This window comes from Megascapheus bottae, chromosome 25, assembly GCF_031878675.1.
Source record: "Megascapheus bottae isolate mThoBot1 chromosome 25, mThoBot2.hap1, whole genome shotgun sequence".
NCBI classification, from domain to species: domain Eukaryota; kingdom Metazoa; phylum Chordata; class Mammalia; order Rodentia; family Geomyidae; genus Megascapheus; species Megascapheus bottae.
Genome location: NC_143533.1, coordinates 17,687,389 through 17,711,285, shown reverse-complemented (window position 1 = coordinate 17,711,285; position 23,897 = coordinate 17,687,389). Strand labels below are relative to the sequence as shown.

The 23,897-nt window shown below is 41.5% G+C and overlaps 1 protein-coding gene across 1 annotated transcript in view; it reads right to left on the bottom strand.

Annotated features, from left to right (window-relative positions):
• The window catches only part of Atp8b4 (ATPase phospholipid transporting 8B4 (putative)), a 142,249-nt gene that overhangs the window by 35,737 nt on the left and 82,615 nt on the right, over positions 1 to 23,897 (bottom strand). The window contains exons 14-21 of the mRNA XM_090358436.1: positions 22,133 to 22,341; positions 16,708 to 16,751; positions 15,976 to 16,141; positions 9,385 to 9,573; positions 6,946 to 7,061; positions 3,235 to 3,399; positions 2,142 to 2,253; positions 527 to 632 (exon numbers count right to left, since the gene is read on the bottom strand). Coding sequence (XP_090214562.1) covers positions 527 to 632; positions 2,142 to 2,253; positions 3,235 to 3,399; positions 6,946 to 7,061; positions 9,385 to 9,573; positions 15,976 to 16,141; positions 16,708 to 16,751; positions 22,133 to 22,341 — 1,107 coding nt within the window. The remainder of the gene's footprint in view (positions 1 to 526; positions 633 to 2,141; positions 2,254 to 3,234; positions 3,400 to 6,945; positions 7,062 to 9,384; positions 9,574 to 15,975; positions 16,142 to 16,707; positions 16,752 to 22,132; positions 22,342 to 23,897) is intronic.

Sequence of the window (23,897 nt, the reverse complement as noted above, 5' to 3'; positions counted from 1 at the left end):
ATAAACTATATATTCTTCTCCATATTTCTCCTACACAACGAGAGATGGGCCTTCTATTCCATTAACCAAATTGATAGTAGCAGGGTAAGATCGTAAGATGGGAACTCGCCAACTCCAGGTCACCCTCGCTACTTAGAAACCTTCCTTATCTCTGGAGAATCAAGCCAAGCCCAGAGCAGAGGAGTTAAATTCTCACGTTTTAGGCACCATCCACTGTTGGATTTATTCTGAACTCCAGCCATCTGGAATTTCACTGAGTTTTTTTGAGAGGCAAAGAAGAAAAGGATAGTGTTATCTCCAAGCCTGTGCTCTCCAAGCTTTTGTGCTTGTGAGTATTCTATTCCTTGAGCCACATCTCCACTTTTAGCTTTTTGACAGTTAATTGAAGATAATTTTCTCACGGACTTTTCTGCCCAGGCTGGCTTTGAATCATGGTCCTCAGGTCTCTAACTCCAGAAAAACTAGGATTACAAGTGTGAACTACTGATTTTGCTCCCGCCGTCCCGCCCTTCCATTTAACACTTACCTGAGTTCCTCTCTCACTTCTGCACCAGTGTTTCCTGCAACCACCAGCACATCGTTCATGTCATCAGTTAGTAAGTTGCAGGCATAGCCAACGTTGATGGCAGTTTCTGTGACAAAATAAAGCCATCTCTGTTAAAAGGCTAGTTCTTCATCTCTTTGTATGTACATTTTCTAAAAGCCCACTGGATGGATGACAAAACACACTAACCCACAAGAGAAGTCAAAGACCTAGCTTCCATGATCAAATTCACCACTTGCTCAACCCACGGAGAAGGAAGCTTCTCATTTAGTTTTTAAAAATGCCTACACAGCCAGGTACCAGTGACTCACACCTGTAATCCTAGCTACTCAGGAGGCTGAGACTTAAGGATCATGGTTAAAAAATAGCCCAGGCAGAAAAGTCCTGGTGACACTCAAAAAGCAGAAGTGGAGCTATGGCTGAAAGTGGTGGAGTGCTAGTCTTGAGAAAAAGAGCTCAGGGACAGCGCCTATACCCTGAGTTCAAACCTCAGAACACACCAAAAGAAAAAGTCTAGTTTCATTGTACCACTCTGCAGGTAAACCTGGGATCCAGCACAATTGTGCTGGCACAGCTATGCTGTTGTTAAAACACTAAAATCCACCCATAAACAGATGCTTTCCTAAGTCTCCCTAAACCTTGCCTGTCACTCTCACCTCTCCTAGAAGAACTCCAAAACTCCCTACCCACATGAAACTAAAAGAGCAACCAGAGATGCCATGTCTGAAGGTTTTTTTTTTTTGTTTTGTTTTGTTTTTTCTAGTCCTGGGGTTTGAATTCAGAGCCTGAGCATTGTCCCTGGGCTTTCTCAAGGCTAGAACCCTACCACATGAGCCAGTACCATTTCTGGCTTTTCTACGTATATGTGGTACCAAAGAATCGAACCCTGGTCTTTGTGCATGCTAAGCAAGCACTCTACCACTAAGCCAAACTCCCAGCCCTCTTAGGTATTTTTAATACCTCTGATCCTTACAGATGGAAAAGACAACTGGCCTGAAATTTTATTAACTTTAAGATAGACTATGCGAAGTATTTTATTTACATGGTCTTATTTTTACGTAGTAAAATCTTGCTATATGTGAACTTTTTTTCTTTTTCGTATTCCAACTTTCCCTCATGCAGAAGATTAGTGGAATATCTAATGGTTTCTGTTCAGTTAAAATTTTACTACAAGCCAAACACTGGTGGTTCATGCCTGTAATTCTAGCTACTCAGGAGGTTGAGATGTGAGGATCGTGGTTCAAAGCCAACCGGAGGAAGGAAAGTCTGTGAGATTCTTGTATTATTATTGTTATTATTATTATTTTGTGTGTATGTTTAGGGGGTACCAAGGAATCGAATCCAGTGCCTGATGCATACTTAAGGCAAGCACTTTACTACCAAGCCACATTCCTTACCTCTAGTTTATGAGATTCTTAACTCCAATTAACCACTTAAAACAAACAAATGAAAATAAGTTGTACTGTGGCTCAAGGAATAGAATACTCACAAGCACAAAAGCCCAGTCCCTGAGTTCAAGTTTTGAGACCAGGATAAAAAAAAAATCCTACAGAATTCAAGTCTCTTTTTTCAAAACATTATACATCTTCAAATGTACCTTGTTTGTCGCCTGTGAGAATCCAGACCTTAATATTGGCTAGTGACAAACTAGTAATGGTTTCAATCACTCCCTCTTGTAACTTATCTTCTATAGCAGTAGCACCTAGAAGCTTTATTGGAAAATAAAGAATAATGTACATTAATGAAGGCAAACAATAGCTGAAACATTTATGGCTTCCAGAGTCAGAGTTTGGAGGTCAAGAAGACCAGAAAAAAAGATGCATGCTACATAGTATGATATATTGATAAAGTACCCGACAGCAGAAAGACATCAGATGGATTCCCAAAGAATCCATCCAACTTAATGGAAGAATACTGGGAGTTAAGATTTACAAAAAGGCTGGATGCTGGTGGTTCACACCTGCAATCCTAGCTACTCAGGAGGCTGAGATCTGAGGACCACAGTTCGAAGCCATGAGACTCTTTTTTTATTTTTTATTTTGGCAGCCCTGGGGTTGGGCTCAGGGCCTGAGCACTGTCCCTGGGTTTTCTCAAGGCTAGAGCTCTACCACTTGAGCCACAACACCACTTCTGGCTTTTTTTCTATGTATGTGGTACCGAGGAATCAAACCCAGGTCTGGTGCATGTTAGGCAAGCACTCTGCCACTAAGCCAAACTCCTGGCCCTGAAGTCATAAGACTCTTTTCTCCAATTAAACACCAGAAAACTGAAAGTGGTGCTGTGGCTCAACAGTGCTGTGGCACTATCCTTGAGCAAAAGACCACAGGGACGGCGCCCAGGCCCTGAGTTCAGGTACCATGATTCAACAAAACAAAAATGTAGGTCATAACGCAGGAAAGGGAAGGTATGGGTCCTAAAGCAAGAAAGGGTGGTAGGAGCTCAGAAGCACAAAGATATAGCAGAAGTTAACAAATAGTAGTCTGGAGTCTTCCAACAATTACATAAGGAACTTGCTACTAGAAATAAACAGGAGAGCCACACACAGCCAACACATAAGGTGTGATGCAATGTTTCAGAGGGTAACACCTGTTGCATGCATGATGGTTTAGCCACTGGCTCACCATGCCACGTCTCCAAACACATTATTAGCTTTTCTGTAAACATAACCCATCATGCTTCTAAAGTCTTACCATTAAATCTCTTTCAATTTCTTCATATAGCCTACATAGCCGTTCGTCCCTCTCATCTGTGGCAGAGTTTGCATCTTCCAGCATTTTATACCACTCTTTAAAATACTTGTCATCCAGGTCTCTGTATGCAATCGCCAAGGTTCGCAGGCCTTCCCCTGCAAATTCCTAAAAAAGAAGACAGACACTCGGGAACTACTAGAAAACAACAGTAATGAACTACCACCATGATAGTGGGTATGGAAACCATCTAGTCAGGTTTTTTTGATTATTTGTTTTTTGTGGGTCATGGGGCTTGAACTGGGCCTGGGCATTGTCCCTGAGCTCTTCAACTCAAGGCTACCACCCTACCCCTGAGCCAAGCCCCACTTCCCGTTTTATGGAGGTTAACTGAAGATAAGAGTCTCAGGTCCTTTTGTGCCTGGGTTGGCTCTGAACTTTTATCCTCGGATCTCAGACTCCTAAGTAGCTAGGATTATATGCATGAGCCATGGCGCCCAGCCCAAATTTCTTTTTTCCCCAAGAACATCCCTTGGCATCTTGACTAATAACTTTGATTTTCCTAAAAATGGGCAGACAATATATTTTGTTTTATTTCTATGAGGTTAAAATCTTTATAGGAAGTAACTTCCCCCTTAAGGATGCCAGAAATGCTGCTTAAGCATCCTAGTTGAAAGTTAGTAATTTTTTTGTCAGTAATGGGGCTTGAACTAGGGCCTGGGCGCTGTCCCTGAAATCTTCAGTTCAAGGCTACTGCCCTATCCTGGGCCTGGACATTGTCCCTGTGCTTTTCAGCTCAAGTCTACCATCCTATCCCTTGAGCCACAGCATCAGAAAGTTAGTACAAAAGATACTGTCTTGGTCTTTTGTGTTTTGTTTTTGGTTTTTGGTCAATCATGGAGCTTGAACTCAGGGCCTGAGCATTATCCCTGAGGTCTTTTGCTCAGGGCTAGTGCTCTACCACTTTGAGCCACAATGCCACTTCTGGTTTTCTGGTGGTTAACTGGAAAAAGAGTCTCACAGACTTTCTTGGCCAGGTTGGCTTTGAATGGTGGTCCTTAGACCTCAGTCTCCTGAGTATCTAGGATTATAGGCATGAGCCACCAGTGCCTGTTTTTGTTTTTTTTTTCCCTGAGTGGAGATAAAGTCTCAGGCTGGCTTTGAACTGCAATCCTCAGATCTCTGCCTCTGTGATCTCAGGCATAAGCCACCAATACCTGGCTAATAGCAAAAACAAACAAATTATTTCACTTTTTTTTTTTGGTATGTGCTTGTAGTTGGACTTGAACTCAGGGCCTGCACTTGGCTTTTTTGCTCAAGGATGGCACCATATTATTTGAGTCACACCTCCTCTTGTGGCTACTTTGCTGGTCAATTGGATATAAGAGTCAAACTTCCTGCATGGGCCAGCTTTGAACCAGACCCTCAGATCTCATTCTCTTGAGTAGCTAGGATTCTAGGTATGAGCCACCAGTTATCTGGCAACTGTTTGAACATTTAAAGACTCCATCATTAAATCAGCTGAATTGCAAGTCTTTTTTATTTTATTTTTAAAAAGAAACTATGTCCTGTCCGGGAGTTTGGCCTAGTTGGCAGAGTGCTTGCCTAGCATGCACGAAGACCCGGGTTCGATTCCTAGGTACGACATACATAGAAAAAACCGGAAGTGGTGATGTGGCTCAAGGAGCAGAGTGCTAGCCTTGGGGAAAAAATCCCAAGGACAGTGCTCAGGCCCTGAGCACAAGCCCCAGGACTGACAAAAAACAAATGTCCTAGAAGTTAGTATTTAATAATTAGATAAACACTGGGAAAAAACAGTCCTTTTCCTATAGCAGCTCAGTGACACAACCATCTCAGCTGATCGCTCTGGTACTTTTTCCTGGTAATGGAGACTGGTAACTGCACAAAGTTTCACACAGCCACAGAGCTAGAAACAGACACAGTGTGTACTGGGAAAATGTTACACCTCCCACTTTGCTTCTGCCCGCAATGATCATTTATGGCCTCCAAACACTGCACATAAAGCATTTTTTTATAGCCATGTCTGTTCCTTTGAGCCTGTCTTCTCCATTGTGTGTGCGAGTGTTTTTTTAAGCTTATGGCACATAGTAGAGGTTTATGGTCAAGCAGAAGTTAAAATCATGACAGACCCTAATTAGGTCAAGGGAAAAGTCAATGCATACTGCAAGGATGTGGCTTAGCCCAGAGAGACCACGAGAAAAATCATCCCAAATTTATGGCCGAGGCACTGGATGGCCCTTGGGATATGGCAATCATATTTTACAAGCCCACCACTAGGGTCTCCTTCTGATCTGAAAATCTAGTTATGGCCTCATAACGATCCTTTGTCTTCTTAATTCACACAAACACGTCTTTGCCTTTAACTCACAACCCCACTGGGCACAATCACTGCCTTTCTCTCTTGTTGTGGACAAGACAGAATCAAGTCTGAGCTGACAATACAAAAGGGGACAGATGATTTAAGTTATTTAATTACTGCATGAAATACAAGTCAAATCCTAAATTGACCATTTGAGCAAGGGCTTTTCCTATCATTAAACAATTCAAAATCAATTATTAAACACAAATTTAAAAACCTCAGAATCTTGAAGCCAAATTTAATCCAGTGAATGAAAGAAAGAACAAGTCACATTGATCTGGCCTAGAAGAAAAAATTTTTTTTCCTTTTTCACAGACATGTAAAAAAAGTTTCCTATATTATAATAGGAAAGAAGACTATATGGAAATTTAGAATCTTGGTGTCTGAGTAACAGTAAAAATCAGTAATGATCCCAAGGTTGCTTTCACCAAAAAAAAAAAAAGTAAATAAAAATAATAATAAGACCATGCCAGGCTTCTGGAATAGATTAAGAGAAAATCAAGAATGTTCTATTGGAAAGACAAAAAGAATAGCCATGTTTGTAACCAATATTACTAAACCATCATTTTTTTAAGCTTAAAGACAGGCAAATTTTATTTGTTTTTATTTAAAGAGTTGAGGAATTTTTTCTATTACATACAGGATCTGACAATGAACATGAATTCTCAATAATTCTTTTTAAAGAAAAAGAAGACGCATTGAGAAAATAAAAATTTTGACAAATCCCCCCTCCCCTGAAGTTCTCATGGGGTTAAACAAGATCTTGGAACAAATTGGAGAGAAATATGTGAAGGCCAGGTTTAGAGAAACTGGCATTCATGAGTTGACTCCCCTCTTCCCTGAAAGCACCAGAGCTCCCCGCCCTCCCCCCTCACTTTGGTGTTACCCAAGGTGACACACAGGAGTGAGATCCCAGCCCGGCAGGGAGGGGCCCACAAATCACTTTCCAAATAGCTATGGCCCATTTCCCTGCACAACTGCTCTCCACATTCTCTCTGTTTAGCTGAGAGTTTTTGAATGTTTGATGCCATTCCTGGGGCCTGAACTCAGGGTCTGGGTGCCATCCCTGAGCTTTTTTGCTCAAGGGTAGCACTCTCCCCCTTGAACCATAACTCCACTTCTGGATTTTTTGGTACTTAATTGGACATAAGGGCCTCCTGGGCTTTCCTGTCTGGACTGGTTTTGGACTGCGATCCTCAGAACTCAGCCACCAAAGCAGCTACGATTATAGGCTTGAGCCACAGACCCTCAGCCATAGCTGACAGTTTTAAAGTAAGACCTAATAATCTTAGGAGCTGGCCAAAGGGCCACGACCCTAACCTTCAGTCACTTACACTGAGGTGGCCAAATGTCACAGACGGAAGGTTTTCATTGGAAGAATGAAGTTTTTCAAACAGAACAGTATCTGCTCCTTTGGAATACAGTTTTATCTGTCCTGCTGGGTTTCGAACTGCAAAGAAAAGTAGTTAGAAAGGCAGATAAGAAATCTGTCAAAACTAGACTCCCTTTTTTAAAACAAGATTTCAATGAGTAGTAAAACATCATTGACTTTGGTTTATTTAGATCACTACCTAAATCCCTTGTCTCTCATCCTGTTTTATCAGCTTAGAAATAGTCTTTCTACCTGAATCCTTTGGCAGTCCCCAAACTCAGAAACAGAGTTTTTATGCTGATAAGTAGCACCCTTTTATTTCCCTTGACTACTGTTCCTTAGGGGTTGATTGACAGGTGTAAATGAAACCCTCTGTATTGAGTACAATTCAGAGTTGTGTTAGAAAGCTCCCGGGGTGAAATTCGAGACCTACAGTGGTGCAAATCACTATCAGTGTACAGTCAAATTGTCTCCATATGAACTCTAGCCATTCAAGCCGTGATTTACACGTTAATTTTGCTGGATTTGTGTGTTTCAGTCCTGAGGTTTGACCTCAGAGCCCAAGTCTGGGTGCTTGTCCTTGAGCTTTTGTGTCAAGGCTGGCACTCTACTGTTGGAGCCACAATTCCACTTCTGGCTTTTGAGTGGACTGCTATCTTATTTCTAAGCATGCTTGGCTCTCCGGAAAGGCTCACGCATTCTCCATGGTTTATTCTTGGGCCAATCACAGCTAAGTATGTCGCCCAGAGGGATTTAAGAACTAAAGGCTGTAAAAACGCCTGGGGCTGCAAGTGTAGCCTAGTGGTAGAATACTTCCCTAACATGCACGAAGCCCTGGGTTGGATTCCTTGGTACCACATACACAGAAAGAGCCTGAAGTGGTTCTATGGTTCAACTGGTAGAGCGTGTGCCTTGAGAAAGCTCAAGGGCAGTGCTCAGGCCCTGAGTTCAGGCCCCAGGGCTGGCCAAAAAAACCCCTACCAATCAACCAACAACAAAAACAAACTGGTGATGGACATCCCACTTGAAGTGTGTTATTAGTAGGGTTATATTTTAGGGGGAAGGGCAGTACTGGAGTTTGAACTCAGCGGCATGGGCACGATGCTTTAAGTTCCTATGCTCAAAGCTGGTACTCTACCACTTTAAACCACATCTCTACACCCAGATTTTTATTGCCTATCAGTGACAAGAGTTCCACAGACTTCCTTGCAAAATCTGCAGTTTCAGACAGTTGCTAGGCTTGGCATGATAGTTCATTCCTATAACTACCTAGTGGCTTGGAAGATGGAGACAGGACAGTTAAGGACCATCAGCCCAGGGCAAAAGAAAACACTATCTCAAAAACCAAAGCTTGAAGAAGGGCACATTGGCTCACGCCTGTAATCCTAGCTACGAAGGAGGCTGAGATCTCAGGATCGCAGTTCCAAGATTCAGCCTGGGCACTAAAGACCGTGAAACTCTTATCTTCAACTAACCACCAGAAAACCAGAAGTGGTGCTGTGGCTCCAGGGGTAGGGCGGTAGCCTTGAACTGAAGAGCTCAGGGACACCACTCAGGCCCAGTTCAAGCCCCACAACCAAAAAAAAAAATCAATGCTTCGCTTGGTAGCACACACACATGTGGTCCCAGCTACTCAGAAAGCGGGGCAGGAGGGTCAAGGTCTAAAAAGAGCCTGGGCAAAGCATAAGAACTAAAAAGAGCAAAAGTGATATACAACTAATTTCCTAGCCAGTGCAAACTCCTGAGTTCTAATTCTGGTTCCACAGACGATGATGATGATGATGATGATGATGATGATGATGATGATGATGGAGGAGAAGGAGGAGGAGGAAGAAGAGGGGAAAGGGAAGAAAGGAAGGAGGAAGAAGAGAAGGAGGAAGAGGAGGAGGGAGGAAGAAGAGCAGAGGAAGACGAATGTGCTGACTAACTGCTAAGGTCACAAGGTCCTGCTTTGAACACTTACCCTCACCATCTTTATGAGTTGAATCAAATAGTACTACACATTTTCTACTCAATTATAGTTTTCCCTAAAAAAACCCAAAGTACTTCAAAACAGTTGAGCATTTTAAAGATCAATATCATGGGATACAAAATTTAGAGCTTTCTTTCAGTGACTAAAACTATGGAAGTACAGTGAGCTTTTTTTTCCCCTTTCCCTCTTTCAATTACCCTTCATTACCCTAGATCTGTTATCACTTCCTCCTGGACTGGAAAACGCAAATGCAAGCTGGAAACACCAGGACTGGTTTTTGTGTTGGTCCTATCTTCAACCCAAGAAGTTCATAAAGGGGTTTAAAAAATATATCAGTGCTCTCAACAGACCATCAAGAGTTAAATAATCCCTGCAAAGCATTACTAGAACCACAGAGCAATCAAAAGTAATCTCAGCTACCCACCATACCTATGACTGACATCCTCTTCCTGACATTGTTGAAGTCCAAAAAAGCCAGCAATTGGTAAGTAATGAGTGTCCCTAATTCCTCTATTGTTATTGTCTCTGGAGTCCGAGACTTAAAAATGAACCCACAATTTCTAGCTGCAGTCACTAGAGCCCCTTCATCCGGTGACTGAACTTGGTAAATCAGCTGCCCTAAAAGAGAAACAAAGAAAGAAAGAGAGGTATGATTGATAAGAACATCTGCACAGCCAGGTGCCGGGTGCCAGTGGCTCATGCCTGTAATCCTAGCTACTCAGGAGGCTGAGATCTAAGGATCACAGTTCAAAGCCAGCCTGGGCACTGAAGTCCGTGAGACTCTTGATCTCAAATTATGGCTCAAGGGGTAGGGCGGTAGCTTTGAGCTTAAGAGTTCAGGGACAATGCCAAGGCCCAGAGTTTAAGCCCCACAACTGACCAAAAAAAAAAAAAAAAAAAAAAACAACCAACATCTGCACAATTCCAGTGTCATTCCCGATTCTTCTTAGAATTGAACTCACAGTCTTATACTTGTTAGGCATGTCCTCATTCCATCTTACCATAGTTATTTATCAAATAGTTGTATTTCTGCCCAGGCAAGCCTAGACTACAATATTTCAACCCTCAACCTCCCATATAACTGGAATTACAGATGTATACCACCACTCCCTGATTATTGGTTGAAATGGAGTCTTACTTTCTGTCCCAGATGGCATGCAATCATGAGAAGTATGATCCTGTTTCCACATTCCTAATATAAGCATGACCCACTACACTTGACCCAACTTGTTCTTTAATATACAATATAACCATCAGCTCTGAAACTATTTCCAATGCATAATTTTTTTTCTATTTACCATCCACCTAGTCTTCTGGTGTACCATAATGTAGTCTCAAGTCACCTTAGGGAAAAAGATCTGTTTCTGAGTCTACTTCTCCATATGCCAAAACTTTCTGAGGTCAGACACCATACTTCTCATGTGACTAGAGATGCATCACATAGTTCTCAGGGTAAGTGTCTGAGCTTATTAAATTAATTATTAAAATCATTATTTTTTTCATCTATACCAGTGAGACCTATGGCTGAAAGAGATGATGCAGTATTTCAAAAGTCAGGAGTATGGCCTAGTGGTAGAGTGCTTGCCTAACATAAACGAAGCCCTAGGTTCGATTCCTTGGTACCATATACACAGAAAAAGCTGGAAGTGGTGTTGCAGCTCAAGTGGTAGAATCCTAGCCTTGAAAATGCCCAAGGACAATTCAAGCCCCTGAGTTCAAGCTCCAGGACTAGCAAAAAGAAAAAATAAATACAAAAATAAAGAGGAAAGAAAAGAAAACAGACTGCACAACAAAAATGAAGGGAAAAGATTCTCTGATTGCCACTCGAAGGAAACACTGATAACCACTTTAGGAGAATATAGACAAGATATCCATCAAAATGGGAAAGAACCCAGCCAGGATGTTAATATACTATTCCTTGATATTACGTGTGGTGAAGTGAGACTAAGAGAAGAGAAATCAGAAGAGGAATGAAATGACCAAAAACAGGAAAAACATAAAATGCATTTTAATGTATAAAGTAAGCTCTTATATAAACTTTCATGATGCTTGTAAAAATTAATTGAAAAAAAGGGCAGAGACAGAGTTATTATTTACCAATTTGTAGTGTATAAGTAGCACATCTTCCTGATTCCTTCATCTACTGAGGGGCATCTGGTTTGGTTCTGTATCTTAGCTATGGTAAATAATGCTGCAATGAGCATGGTTGTACTAGTGGCTTTAGTATGTCCTTGTTTCTGGACATTTGGGTAAATGCCAAGTTGTGGAATTGCTGGGTCATAGGAGCTCTATGTTTAATCTTTTGAGAAATCACCATACTGCTTTCCAGAGTCGTTGAACGAGTTTACACTCCCACCAACAGTGTAGTAGCGATCCCTCCAGGCCACATTCTCACCAGCATCAGCTGTTATTAGATTTCTTGGTAATGGCCATTCTAACTGGAGTGAGGTGGAATCTCAAAAGTTGTTTTGATTTGCATTTCTTTTGTGGCCAAAGATGTCGAGCATTTCTTATATACAACAGAATTCTATGCTGCCATCAGAAAGAATGGCATTGCCCTATTTGTATGGAAATGATTTGGAAAAAATCATATTAAGTAAACTAGACCCAAAGGAACATAGGCTCACTGGTTTCCCTCATTTGTAATAATTAGTACACATCATCTAGGCCTCTCCTAGTAGAGGATTACAATACCTCAAAACCTATGTACATAAGGTCATATAGGTTAAGACTAAATTAAATGAATGCTAGTATATGGAAACAAGAGGTTTCTCTTGTGTGATTGTTGTTCATAACGTGCTATATTATTTCTCTTCTCTTTTTTTGCACTTATGGTTAATCTCATGTTGTTATTGTATCCGAATTTGTTATCTGGTATACTGTATATACATGTATGTGTTTATTTCAAATAGGGAAGGGAATGCAGGAAAACAAGATGATTGGGAGGGAGTTGAGGGAGGGAAATGGGGACACAAACCTGAGGGGTATCAATGTGCGAGAAGTAATGTACCTGACGAATATAACTGAAACCCCTCTACACATTATCCTGACAATAAAAAAGGTAAGATTAAGAAAGTAGTTGTATATTAATGGATATATCATGATTGTATTATATTATAGTGTATGTATATGTATACATGTACACACGTACACGTACACACACACACACACACACACACACAAGCATGGAGAAAAAGTTGTTTCAAAAAGCTTTGCTTTCTGGGCACAGTGGCTCATGCCTGTCATCTTAGCTACTCAGGAGGTTGAAATCTCATGATTGTAGTTCAAAGCCAGCCTGGGCACTAAAAGTCCATGAGACCCTTATCTCCAATTAATTATCAGAAAACCGGAAATGTCGCTGTGGCTCCAAGAGTAGGGTGGTAGCCTTGAGCTGAAGAACTCAGGGACAATACCCATCTACAGTTCAAGTCCCATAACCAGCGAGGCAGTGAGGGGAGACAGTGTGGAGGGGGAAGCTTTACTTACAAAAGCTCTAAGCTAGAAAGAACCCAGATGTGCATTAAGAGATAACTTGAAAGAAAAATGGGGCCTCTTCATGTAACGTAATATTACCTAGCAATTAAAAAAACTACCAGTTGATTTAACAGCACAGATAAATGATAGACTCTACACTGTGCCAAAGAAGCTACACACAAAAGTGTACACACTGTTGGATTCCATTTATATCAAGGATCAAAACAGGCAGAACCCATAATTGGTGATACAAAGCAGAGCTGTACTTGGTTTGTGAGTATTGAATGACAAAGAACAAGAAAGCTCTGACTGGAAAAATAAAGAGACTTATACCTAGGAACACTGATTACATGGATTTATATAATTGCTAAATCTCATCAAACTATATATGTAGGATCTGTGCATTTCATTGCATTTAGTTATATGACAATATGAAAATGATGTTGGAAAAAATAATAAGCTACCAACTTGAAAAACATAAGGGATAATATGTAGATGTGATCATCAAAGAAACAAACAAATAAACACACCTAAAAGGGCTGGAGGGATGGCTCCTATGGTAGAGCGCCAGCCAATGAGCAGAAGTGTTCAAGTCCAGGTCTCAGACCAAAAATAAATAAATAAAACATAAAAACAACCATCCCAGGGGTGGGGAGTTTGACCTAGTGCTTGCCTAACATGCTCGAAGACCTGGGTTTGATTCCCCAGTACCATGTACGTAGAAAAAAGCCAGAAGTGGTGCTAAGGCCCAAGTGGTAGAGCTCTAACCTTGAGAAAAAGTCCAAGGACAGTACTCAGGCCCTGAGCTCACACCCAGGACTGACAAATAAATACATACATACATACGTAAATAGCTCAGGGACATCACCTAGATACACACACACACACACACACACACACACACACACACACACACACACACAAAACACAATAACCATCCCAAACACACATCAAACACTTTTGCAAAAGAAAATGAAGTTTCCAGCTACTTCCCAAGATTCTCCAAACTCAGAGTCAAAAAATGAGATTAGAAGTAGTCTTGGTATGAGGGCTAGGATTTTGGCCTAGTGGTAGAGTGCTTGCCTAGCATGCACGAAGGCCCGGGTTCTATTCCTCGGTACCACATACATAGCAAAAAGCTGGAAGTGGTGCTGAGACTCAAGTGGTAGAGCTCTAGCCTTGAGAAAGTCTAAGGACAGTGCCCAAGCCCAGGACTGGCAAAAAAAAAAAAAAAGTAGTCTTGGTATATCATTAGCAAAAGGAAATCTGAATATCTGAATTCTTTCTGCCTCACTGGGCACTTCTGCTTCTAGTCTGCTCTGAATAACAGCATTCAAGTCTTCCTTTTATACTACATGCACAGCCTCGCTTAGGGAGACACCAAGATTTGTTTCTTGGGGCTAGAGATGAAAGCTAAGGAGAATCTAAAGTAGCTTCAAATTTACAGAGGAGGAAAAGAAGAAGCAAAAAGGGAAATCAAGGTATTCATGGCCTAAGAAGTAACCTTAAGACCATAAGCTGACATTCAACTCCCTCAAATGGGAGCTTGGTCTATTCGTATGGGGCACAAGACCTGGAAAAAGCAAGAGTCATCCAGGTATCAAGTGGATCTCAGAAAGGTGTCACCAACACCCAGGAGATGAGCCATGCATCCTGCCTCCCAGTACAGGAGACAGACTCATGATGTAAGGAGAAATCAACACTTACCCAGCAAGGACTGTCACACTCACGAACTGTCACACACACACACACACACACACACACACACACACACACACACACGGGACAGCCGCAAATCATCAGACATTACAGAACAACACAAAAACTGGACAAAGAACTCCAAAGACGCAGAACACTCGATAAAATGAAGCATAATGGAGGGGAAACAAAAGAAAATTCCAAATTAAGTATAATTAATATCCTCAACAAGGTCTAAAGAATAGCATCATGTTAATGGAAAACAGATTGCCATTAAAACAAAATGGACTTGGGGAAATGAAATCAACTCAAAAGGCTGAAACAAAAGAGGCTTACTGAGAAGGACATATTCCCAAATGGAATAGACAATTATTCCTTATTGATGTTAATATTATAAAGATCAGTTAAAGTTAGAAATGTAATTATGTGAGTCTTCAAAGTGATTAAAATCGGAGGAATGGGTTAATTCAGTAACATCCAGGACAAAATTATGACTTGAATATAGTCCTAAGAAGAAAAGACAAACAAGCTCAAATACATGTTATATGCAAAGACAGACTTGCATACATGAACACATACATGTGATATATATATATATATGTACATCACACTTCTATGTTGAAATTACTTGGGTAGTGATTTTAACTGAATATTCAGAAGCATGAAAAAAATACAACCTGAGGGCGAAATAAATTGAATTTACAGCAAGTTGATTCACCACTATAACACTATTAATCAACCTTGAGGCCTAAAAGTTGGAAGCAGGAACGAGGCTTTATTTGTGCTAAAGGTATCATCAAGGTAAGTCTGTCCTTATTCCTAGAAAGTGTACCCTAGTCTGATGGCCAGTGACATGTGAGAAGTCACTGTACGTGACTTCACCACATATCCCTATTTGCTTTTGGCACCAGGAAGTACACAGTTGAATGTAATCTTTGATCAGAACCATTTCATGCCAGTTGATTCCTATTTGGGGATGTTTACCTTTCCAAAGAAAGCACTCTAAGCCCAGTGCTGGGGGCTAACCCCTGTAATCCCAGCTACTCAGGAGGCCGAGATCTGAGGATCACAGGAAGAAAAGTCCGTGAGACTCTTATCACCAGTAAGTTATACAGAAAAAGCCAAGAGTGGCACTGAAGCTCAAGTGGTAGAATGCTGAATGCTAGCCTTGAGTGAAAGAAGCCCAAAGACAGTGTATCAGGCCCAGAGTTCAGGCCCCAGAACTGGCACCAAAAATAATAATAATAATAATAATAATAATACTTATAATCCAAACTCCAAACAACTCATGAAGTAAAAATAAGAGTATGGTAGTTTGAAGCCTGTCTGGACAAAATGTTTGAGTTCCTCATCCCAATTAAAAAAAAAAACAAAACAGCTGTCATACATCTGTCATCCCAGCTCCATAAGAACTGTAAATAGGAAGATCAGAATCCCAGCTAGCCCAAGTACAAAGGCAAGACCCTGTTTGAAAAATAACTAGAACATAAAGGGCTGAAGTCATAATCTTACAGTGGTAGAGAGCCAGAGCTGGGAGTTGGCCTAGTGGTAGAGTGCTTGCCGAGCATGTGCAAAGACCCAGGTTTGATTCCTCAGTACCACATATACATAAAAAACGCCAGAAATGGTGCTGTGGCTCAAGTGGTCGAGCTCTAGCTTTGAGATAGCCCAGGGATAGTGCTGAGGCCCTGAGTTCAAGGCCCAGGACCAGCAAAAAAAAAAAAAAAGTGGTAGAGAGCCTGCCTAGCAACCATAAGGCCCTCAGTTCAAACTCTACCACCACCAAAAAAAAAAAAAACCCCAAACAAACACACACAATTTAGCCTCTGAGAAATACTTTCAACTTACCTGCACTGTTTTCCTCTGACATCACTGTGTGGCAGAGTGCAAGTAACCGAAGGAATTCATGGACTTTGGGATCACCCAGCTGAACGGACTCCATCAGACTGTGATCAAAGAACTGAAATGTCCTCTCTGCCTGAGATGTGACAGAGAGATCCACAGGCTTTTTTTTCTGGAAGACAACAATGGCATCACCAAAAACAGCCACAGAAGGTTAAAAGGTATCAGCTATTATTCAAAGTCATTACTGCTGGGTGCCAGTGGCTCACGTTGGTGAGCCTAGCTACACGGGAGGCTGAGATCTCAGGATCATGGCTTGAAGCCAGCTCAGCCTGTGAGACTCTAATCTACAATTAACTACCAAACAAACAAAAATTTGGGAATGAAGAGAGGAAGGTGGAATGAATACTGTCTTAGTATTCATATCCTATGAACTTTAAAAAAGAAAAAACTGAGGGGCTGAATGGGGTTGGGAAGGATGGAGGTGAATAATGATGGGGTGACACTGATCAAAATATATTGTATTTAAACTGATTTGTTGAATGGTAAGTCTTTCATACAACTACTTAAAGATAATAAAAAAGTGTATTTTTTAAAAAGGTATACTGGGCAGGTGACAGCCTTGAATGAAAAAGCTAAGGACAGCACCCAGGCCCTGAGTTCAAGCATTATATATCATCTGGTGATGTAATAAATCAGGCCTTATCATATTAAAATAGGAACTTATCTCTTCCATACCTCAGCTATTTCTTTCTTCTGGCTGACATCCTCCTGTTTTTCACCTGCCAAAACCAACATTGAAGGTGTAATAAAAGTAAAATTAGTCTGGAGCCACTGGCTCACACAATCTCAGGAAGCCAGCCAGGGCAGAAATGTCTAGAAGACTGTATCTCCAATGAACTGACAAAAAGCTGGGCTAGAGGTATTGCAAAAGTAGTAGAATGCAAGTCATGAGCAAGAAAACTGAGCAAGATCATAAGGCCCTGAGTTCAAGTCCTTGTATGGGGAAAACAAGGTAAAATTAAAATTATATTTACATGTTTAGTTTTAAGGAATGTACTTACTTCTTAAAGCAACGGCAACAGAATTCTTAAAATGGCAATATAAATTCAAATGTAGAGAGATATTCATGGATCTAAATAGAACTAAACTGAAATTGGCATTAAAAAAACATACATTAATGAGGCCAGAAGTTTGGCCTAGTGATAGAATGCTTGCCTAGCATGAAGACCCAGATTCAATTCCTTGGTACCATATATATAGAAAAAGTTGAAAGTGGTACTGTGGCTCAAGTGGTAGATCTCTAGCCTTGAGGAAGCCCAAGGACAGTGCTCAGGCCTTGAGTTCAAGCCCCAGCACTGACAAAAAAAAAAAAAAAAGAAAAAGAAAAGAAAAACATACATTAAACATTATAATGTTATAATATGGTGTTCTGTAAATTTTATCACTTAATTATTATATCATTTCCCAAAAACAGAGTTCTGTCTTTCCTGTTTCCACAGCGAAGGTCTCAAAGAAGATCACAATAAGAATGGTGGTGCATGTCTGTGATCCTAGCTACTCACAGTTCAAAGCCAACCCAACCAGGAAAAGTTCCTAAGACTTTTATCTCTAACCACCAAAAAGCCAGAGGTATAGCCATGGCTCAAGTGGTAGAGTATTTGCCTTGGGCAATAAAAGCTCAGGGACAGTGCCCAGGCCCTGAGTTCAAGTCCCAGAACTGGCACTTGCATGTATTTATGTGCACACACCACACATACATCCATACACACACATGCACAAAGATAACTTTTCTACAACTATTCTTCTTAGTGCTAGACCTAGTCGGTATATTTTGGCCTATCTTGGTTCAAGCAGAAAACACAGCTACCTATATGCCAACAATAAAGAACTGTATTTTGATTTATACAAAGCATAGAAGAGATATGGAGTTAAAAATAAAATCACTAATTGCTCTATTGTTCCAAAGATAGCCAGTATTTGTAGGGATTTGTATGTCCATGTAAAAAATACATATTCATCATACTCTTCATCCATTTCTGGTTCCTGTTTTATGAACATTTCTCTTCTCGTTAGAAATCCTTTATGAATCCTACTTTGATTATAGAGTACCATCTTTTTTTTTTTTTTTTTTTTTTGCCAGCCCTGGGGCTTGAACTCAGGGCATGAGCCTGGCCTTGGGCTTTCTCAAGGCTAGACCTCTACCATTAGCAACAGCACCACTTCTGGCTTTTTCTGTGTATGTGGAATCAAACCCAGGTCTTGGTGCATGCTAGGCAACTATTATACCACTAGGCCAAACTCCCAACCCCTAGAATAGCATCATTTATCTTATCTTTTCACTATGGCAGGTCATTCAAGATTCTTCTGCCTCTGCCTTGTCACTGAAGGCTAAATATGGATTTCTTGTGCACAGTGATCGTAACGAGTTATCGGCAGCCACCTGGTACCAAGCACATACATCACCGTGAATACTCAAAACAAGACTTGAATGACAACATTTTCATCCCAGCATTGACGGCTAAGGAAACTGAAGAACAGGATGCAAAGCACAATGACGAAGGCTAGCAGTCAGCCTGGTGAACTTTTGAACCCTCTTCCTTTGTGCACTGTGCTCTCACACAAACACTCCGCATATAGTTACTTGGTTTCTGGAGGGCACAGACCTGAATCTGCAAAACCACAAGTGTGGTGTGCACTAGTCCCTGAACTAATGACGGAATCTAGCCAGGCATCTAGAATCTGAGCCTCAAATCTGCTGAGGACATTCTCCTCAGTATCCTCCCTTTGAAAGTCCTTCTAATATGATGAAAGGAGGAGAAACAGGAAGAGGAGAAGAGGGAAGGAGAAGGTGGGAAGAGGACTGCATGTGATTTCACACACACACAGGCACACACAACATTTATGGGACTGCTGATGCAAGGGAAGAAAAGGAATAATTTTTCATTCAGAAAACAGATTTAGATGGATCAGAGTAGAAGGTCACATTTTCCCAAAGCCCAGGTCTATAATCGAAACAAGCCTAAGCTATGCCAAAACAAGAAAAGGGGGCCCTGAGATGTCCCAAAGGTACTTTACAAAGGATATATTTTATTGGCATTATAAAGTATAATGGCTTATAAATCAAAACGTCTAATAGGATTACTTAAGTCTTTCCATTACTTCCCTGAACTTTATAAGGAAAACTACAGGGTATCATGGGGTATATAAACTCAAAGAGATTTGCAAAAATCTTGAGGTGGATTCCTGTAAAAGTCGAAAGCCTTCTCTGAGGATAGCCCTTTCATGAGCAGCCCTGTGAGGAAATCACCACAAATGTACCAATCACGCAAGGAAAGATAAATTCCAGGGGAAACTAACTATTGCTCTTGAATTGACAAGGAAGGAGGAAAAGCCTTCTTAAAATTTGAGGAGCTACCCTAAAGAAACAGCTAAAAATATCACCTGTTCAATGGCTGGGTTTTGTCAGAAATTCACATTCCAAGAACAAAACCTTGAGACAGGCACTTGTGGCTTACGCCTGTAATCCTAGCTACTCAGGATCCTCAGAAATAAGAATTGTGGTTTGAAGCCCAGCCAGAGAAGAGAAATCCAAGATACTCTAGTTAACCACCAAAAAGGCCAAAGTAAAAAGACAGCACCCAGGCCCTAAGTTCAAATCCCACTACCAGCACACAAATAGGAAAGGAAAAAAAAAGCATTATGGCATCTTATTGAAGCAAACAAAAACAGGCTCGAACCAGGTGCTGGCAGCTCACATCTGTAATCCTAGGTACTCAGGAGGCTAAGGTCTGAAGATCGCAGTTCAAAGCCAGTTGGGGCACAAAAGTCTGTGAGACTTTTTTTTGTCGATCGTGGGGCTTCAAATCTGGGCTGTCCCTGAGCTTTTCAGCTCAAGGCTACCAACTTACTCCTTGAGCCACAGCACCACTTCCGGTTTCCTAGTGCTTAACTGAAGATAAAAGTCTCGGGGATTTTTAGTGCCTGAGAGGGCTTTGAACCTTGATCCCGAGATCTCAGCTTCCTGAGTAGCTAGGATTACAGGCATGAGCCACCATGCCCAGCAAGTCAGTTAGATTCTATCTCCAATTAACCACTAGAAAACCAGAAAGTGGTATTGTAGCTCAAGGGGAAGAGCAATAGCCTTGAGCTTAAGAGCTTGCCCAGGCCCAGAGTTCAAGTCCCATGACCGAGAGAAAGAAAAAAAAAAAAAACCAGGTTCATCAAGGGAAAAAGAATTTTATTCCTGTAAGTCATTAAAATATTTTAAGTCAACCCATTCCCCTCAGGAATGACTCAATACTGAGCCAAAACACTGTTCGTGGAGGCTAGCTATGACCTGACCATTACATAAGAAATGGACTCCAGATGCCTCTGGGTTGCAGTACTTTATAGCAGCTATCAATCTACCATGCTGTCTCTGGGTGGCAGGTGTTTCCAATACATAGAAACCTACAGACTTTGTATTTCTAATGTTTTATGACTCTTCTTAAGAATCCTACTAGCTTTATCCATCAACAGGAAACCCCCTTTTCCTCCCACTTTTTAAAGGATGGTTGCCACACATTTCTTTTTGACACTTCTCTTTCAGTATAAAAGACAGTGTCTTTTGGCCTTGCATGTGGCAGCCTGCCAGCTGAATTTCCCATGTCACTCTCTAAATAAGATAAGCCAAATCAGTTTTTTGGGTAGCCTGCACAGCAGGCTCAACACCCATCTCAGCTCAGAAAACAGACGACTGACATTCCACATCACCTTAAATATTAAAAAGAAAAAGTCATTTACAGGGGAAAATGAATTAGGATGGACAGATAGAGACAGACAGACAGACAGAAAAGGACACTAGGAAAACATCACTAATAAATATAAAAGGGCCAGACCTAGACATGAGAAACAATCAGTAAAACCTAAAATAGCCACTAGCTCTCCTGGTGCCATACCTACATGTTTAGAGTTTAAACTGTAAGAATAGGAAAAACATACAAAGGGACTATCTTACAACTGCCTCCTCCTTTGATATGTTATAAAAACAAAACAAAACTTTTTTTTTTGCCAGTTCTGGGCCTTAAACTCAGGGCCTGGGCACTGTCCTTGGACTTTCTCAAGGCTAGAGCTCTACCACTTGAGCCACAGCATTATTTCTGGCTTTTTTCTATGTATGTGGTACCAAGGAATTGAACCAGGGTCTTTGTGCATGCTAGGTGAACATTCTACCACTAGGCTAAATTCTGCCCCCTCCCCCCCGGAAAAAAAAAAACCTCTTAACAATGAGGAAAGAGACAAGATTGTAAGGCATGCCTAGCAAAGTCTTAAAGTTACCTATTTTCTATGCCCTTTGGGTATGCCACCTCTACCCATGAATCCCAGCAGATTCAGATTTCCATCTGGATTAGCCAGCATGGATCCAGGAACAACTGAGTAAGTGTTCATTATGTATTCAGTGCTACTAAGGACATGTTCAGGAGAAGGCCATGATAGAATTGTTGGGGGGGGGTGAAGAATGATAATTATAGGGGCTAGGAATATAGCCCAGTGGTAGAATGCTTGCCTAGCATGCACGAAGTCCTGGGATCAATTCCTCTTTACCACATACATAGAAAAAGTCAGAATTGGTACTGTGGCTCAAGTGGTAGAACGCGAGCCTTGAGCAAACCAGTTTGTAGGGGCTCCAGGCCCAAGACTGGCAAAAAAAAAAAAAAAATGTACAAGTTAGGTACAGTGGTGCATGCCTGTCACCTCAGCTATGTACAAAACCTATAGAGGAGCACCACAGTCCAGGCATAAATATGAAACCCTGGGGCCGGGAGTTTGGCCTAGTGGTTAAAGTGCTTGCCTAGCATGCATGAAGACCCGGGTTCGATTCCTCGGTACCACATACATAGAAAAAAAGCCGGAAGTGGTGCTGAGGCTCAAGTGGTAGAGCTCTAGCCTTGAGAAAGTCCAAGGACAGTGCTCAGACCCTGAGCTCAAGCCCAGGACTGGCAAAAAAAAAAAAATATGAAACCCTATTTGAAAAACAAGTAAAGCACAAGGGTAGACGGAAAATGGTTCAAGGGGTAGGGCATCTGTCAATCAAGTACAAAGCTCTAGGGCCTGGTGTATTGATGCTGTTTAGTTATTCCAACAACATTCAACACTATGAAGAGAAAGAAAATGTTCTTACCATAGACTTTCCCATTGATGGAACATTTTTTAAAAGTCATGATGTTCTGCGTAAGGGTGCCTGTTTTGTCAGAGAAAACATATTCAATCTGGCCCAGCTCCTCATTAAGGGTGGTTGTGCGAGCTTCAGCAGGTGTGGCTTTCCTGGGGTAATACATCTTCCGATCCCAGTTTATAAAATAACTGTGTCCCAGACGAATGACTTCCACACTGTGTTCCATTAACACAGAAAAAGAAGAAAAGAAATGCTCCATTAACTTCAGAACATACAGAGCTTTGCCAAAGAATGAAATCTGCCTAAGTCCTCAGAGTTTAGGGGGTGGGGGAGTGTTGCTCCAGCTGGGAGCTGGTGGCTCAGGCCTATAATCCTATTAAGGAGGCTGAGATCTGAGGATCTAGGTTCAAAACCAGCCACGTGTCATTGGGCTACTGTGTCCACTTCCTCAGAAAAGTACATTGTCTCACATAGCAGTGGTGATGACTTTGCTCCTCCAAAAAGGGGATTTCAGCAGTGTGAGTTCTTTCTATGTGGATCATACAAGCTGCCAGTGACTTCTGAGATTATGGCAACATAGGTTTCTGCCATCAAGATTATGGAGATTAGCCGGGCACAGGGGCTCATGGTTGTAATCTTAGCTACTCAGGAAGCTGAGATCTGAGGATTATGGTTCAAAGCCACCCTTGGCACCAAAGAACGTAAGATTCTTATCTCCAATTAACCACTAGAAAAGGGGAAGTGGGGCTGTGGTTCAAGGGGTAGGGTGGTAGCCTTGAGCTAAAGAGCTCAAGAATAATGCCCAGGCCCAGAGTTCAAGCACCACTACTGACCCCCCAAAAAAAAGAATTATGTTCTACTGCATACTGTTTCACCTTATCACTTTTTACTACTATGCCTTTGCCTTTTTTTTCTTTTTGTCTAACTGTGTGTTTCTCTTAACTTTCATTTCTAATACTGGGGACTGTACCCAGGCTATGGCACTTGATAAGCCAGCACCTTGCTGCTGAGTCTACATACCATCCCCCCCCCCCCCCGTTTTTCTTACCAGTGTGTGGAACACACTCTTTCAAATTTTATCAGCCGATTTTATTTTCTTCTTTGATCTATCTAACTATCCATGCAAACTTTATTTTTTTCTTTTGATATTAAGAGTATTCCTTACTGATTTATATGTAGTTTATACTTATTAAATCTATGAAATTGATAAAATATTGAGCCAGGAGCTGGTAGCTCATGGCTGTAATCCTAGCTACTTAGGAGGCTAAGATGTGAGGACTGAGATTCAAAGCCAGCCCGGGAAGTGAAGTCCAGGAAACTATTCTCTCCAATTAAGTATCAGAAAACCAGAAATGGGGCTGTGGCTCAAGTGGTAGATGCTTGCCTTGAGCTGAAGAGCTCAGTGATAGAGCCCAGGCACAGAATTCAAGCCCTAAAACTGACCAAAAGAGTGTGTGGGGCCAGGAGTGTGGCCTAGTGGTTAAAGTGCTTGCCTAGCATGCACAAAGACCCGGGTTCGATTCCTTGGTACCACATACATAGAAAAAAGCTGGAAGTGGTGCTGAGGCTCAAGTGGTAGAGCTCTGGACTTGAGAAAGTCCAAGGACAGTGCTCAGGCCCTGAGCTCAAGCCCAGGACTGGCAAAAAAAAAAAATGGGGCCAGGAGTTTGGCCTACTGGTTAAAGTGCTTGCCTAGCATGCATGAAGACCCGGGTTCAATTCCTCGGTACCACATACATAGAAAAAAGCCGGAAGTGGTGCTGAGGCTCAA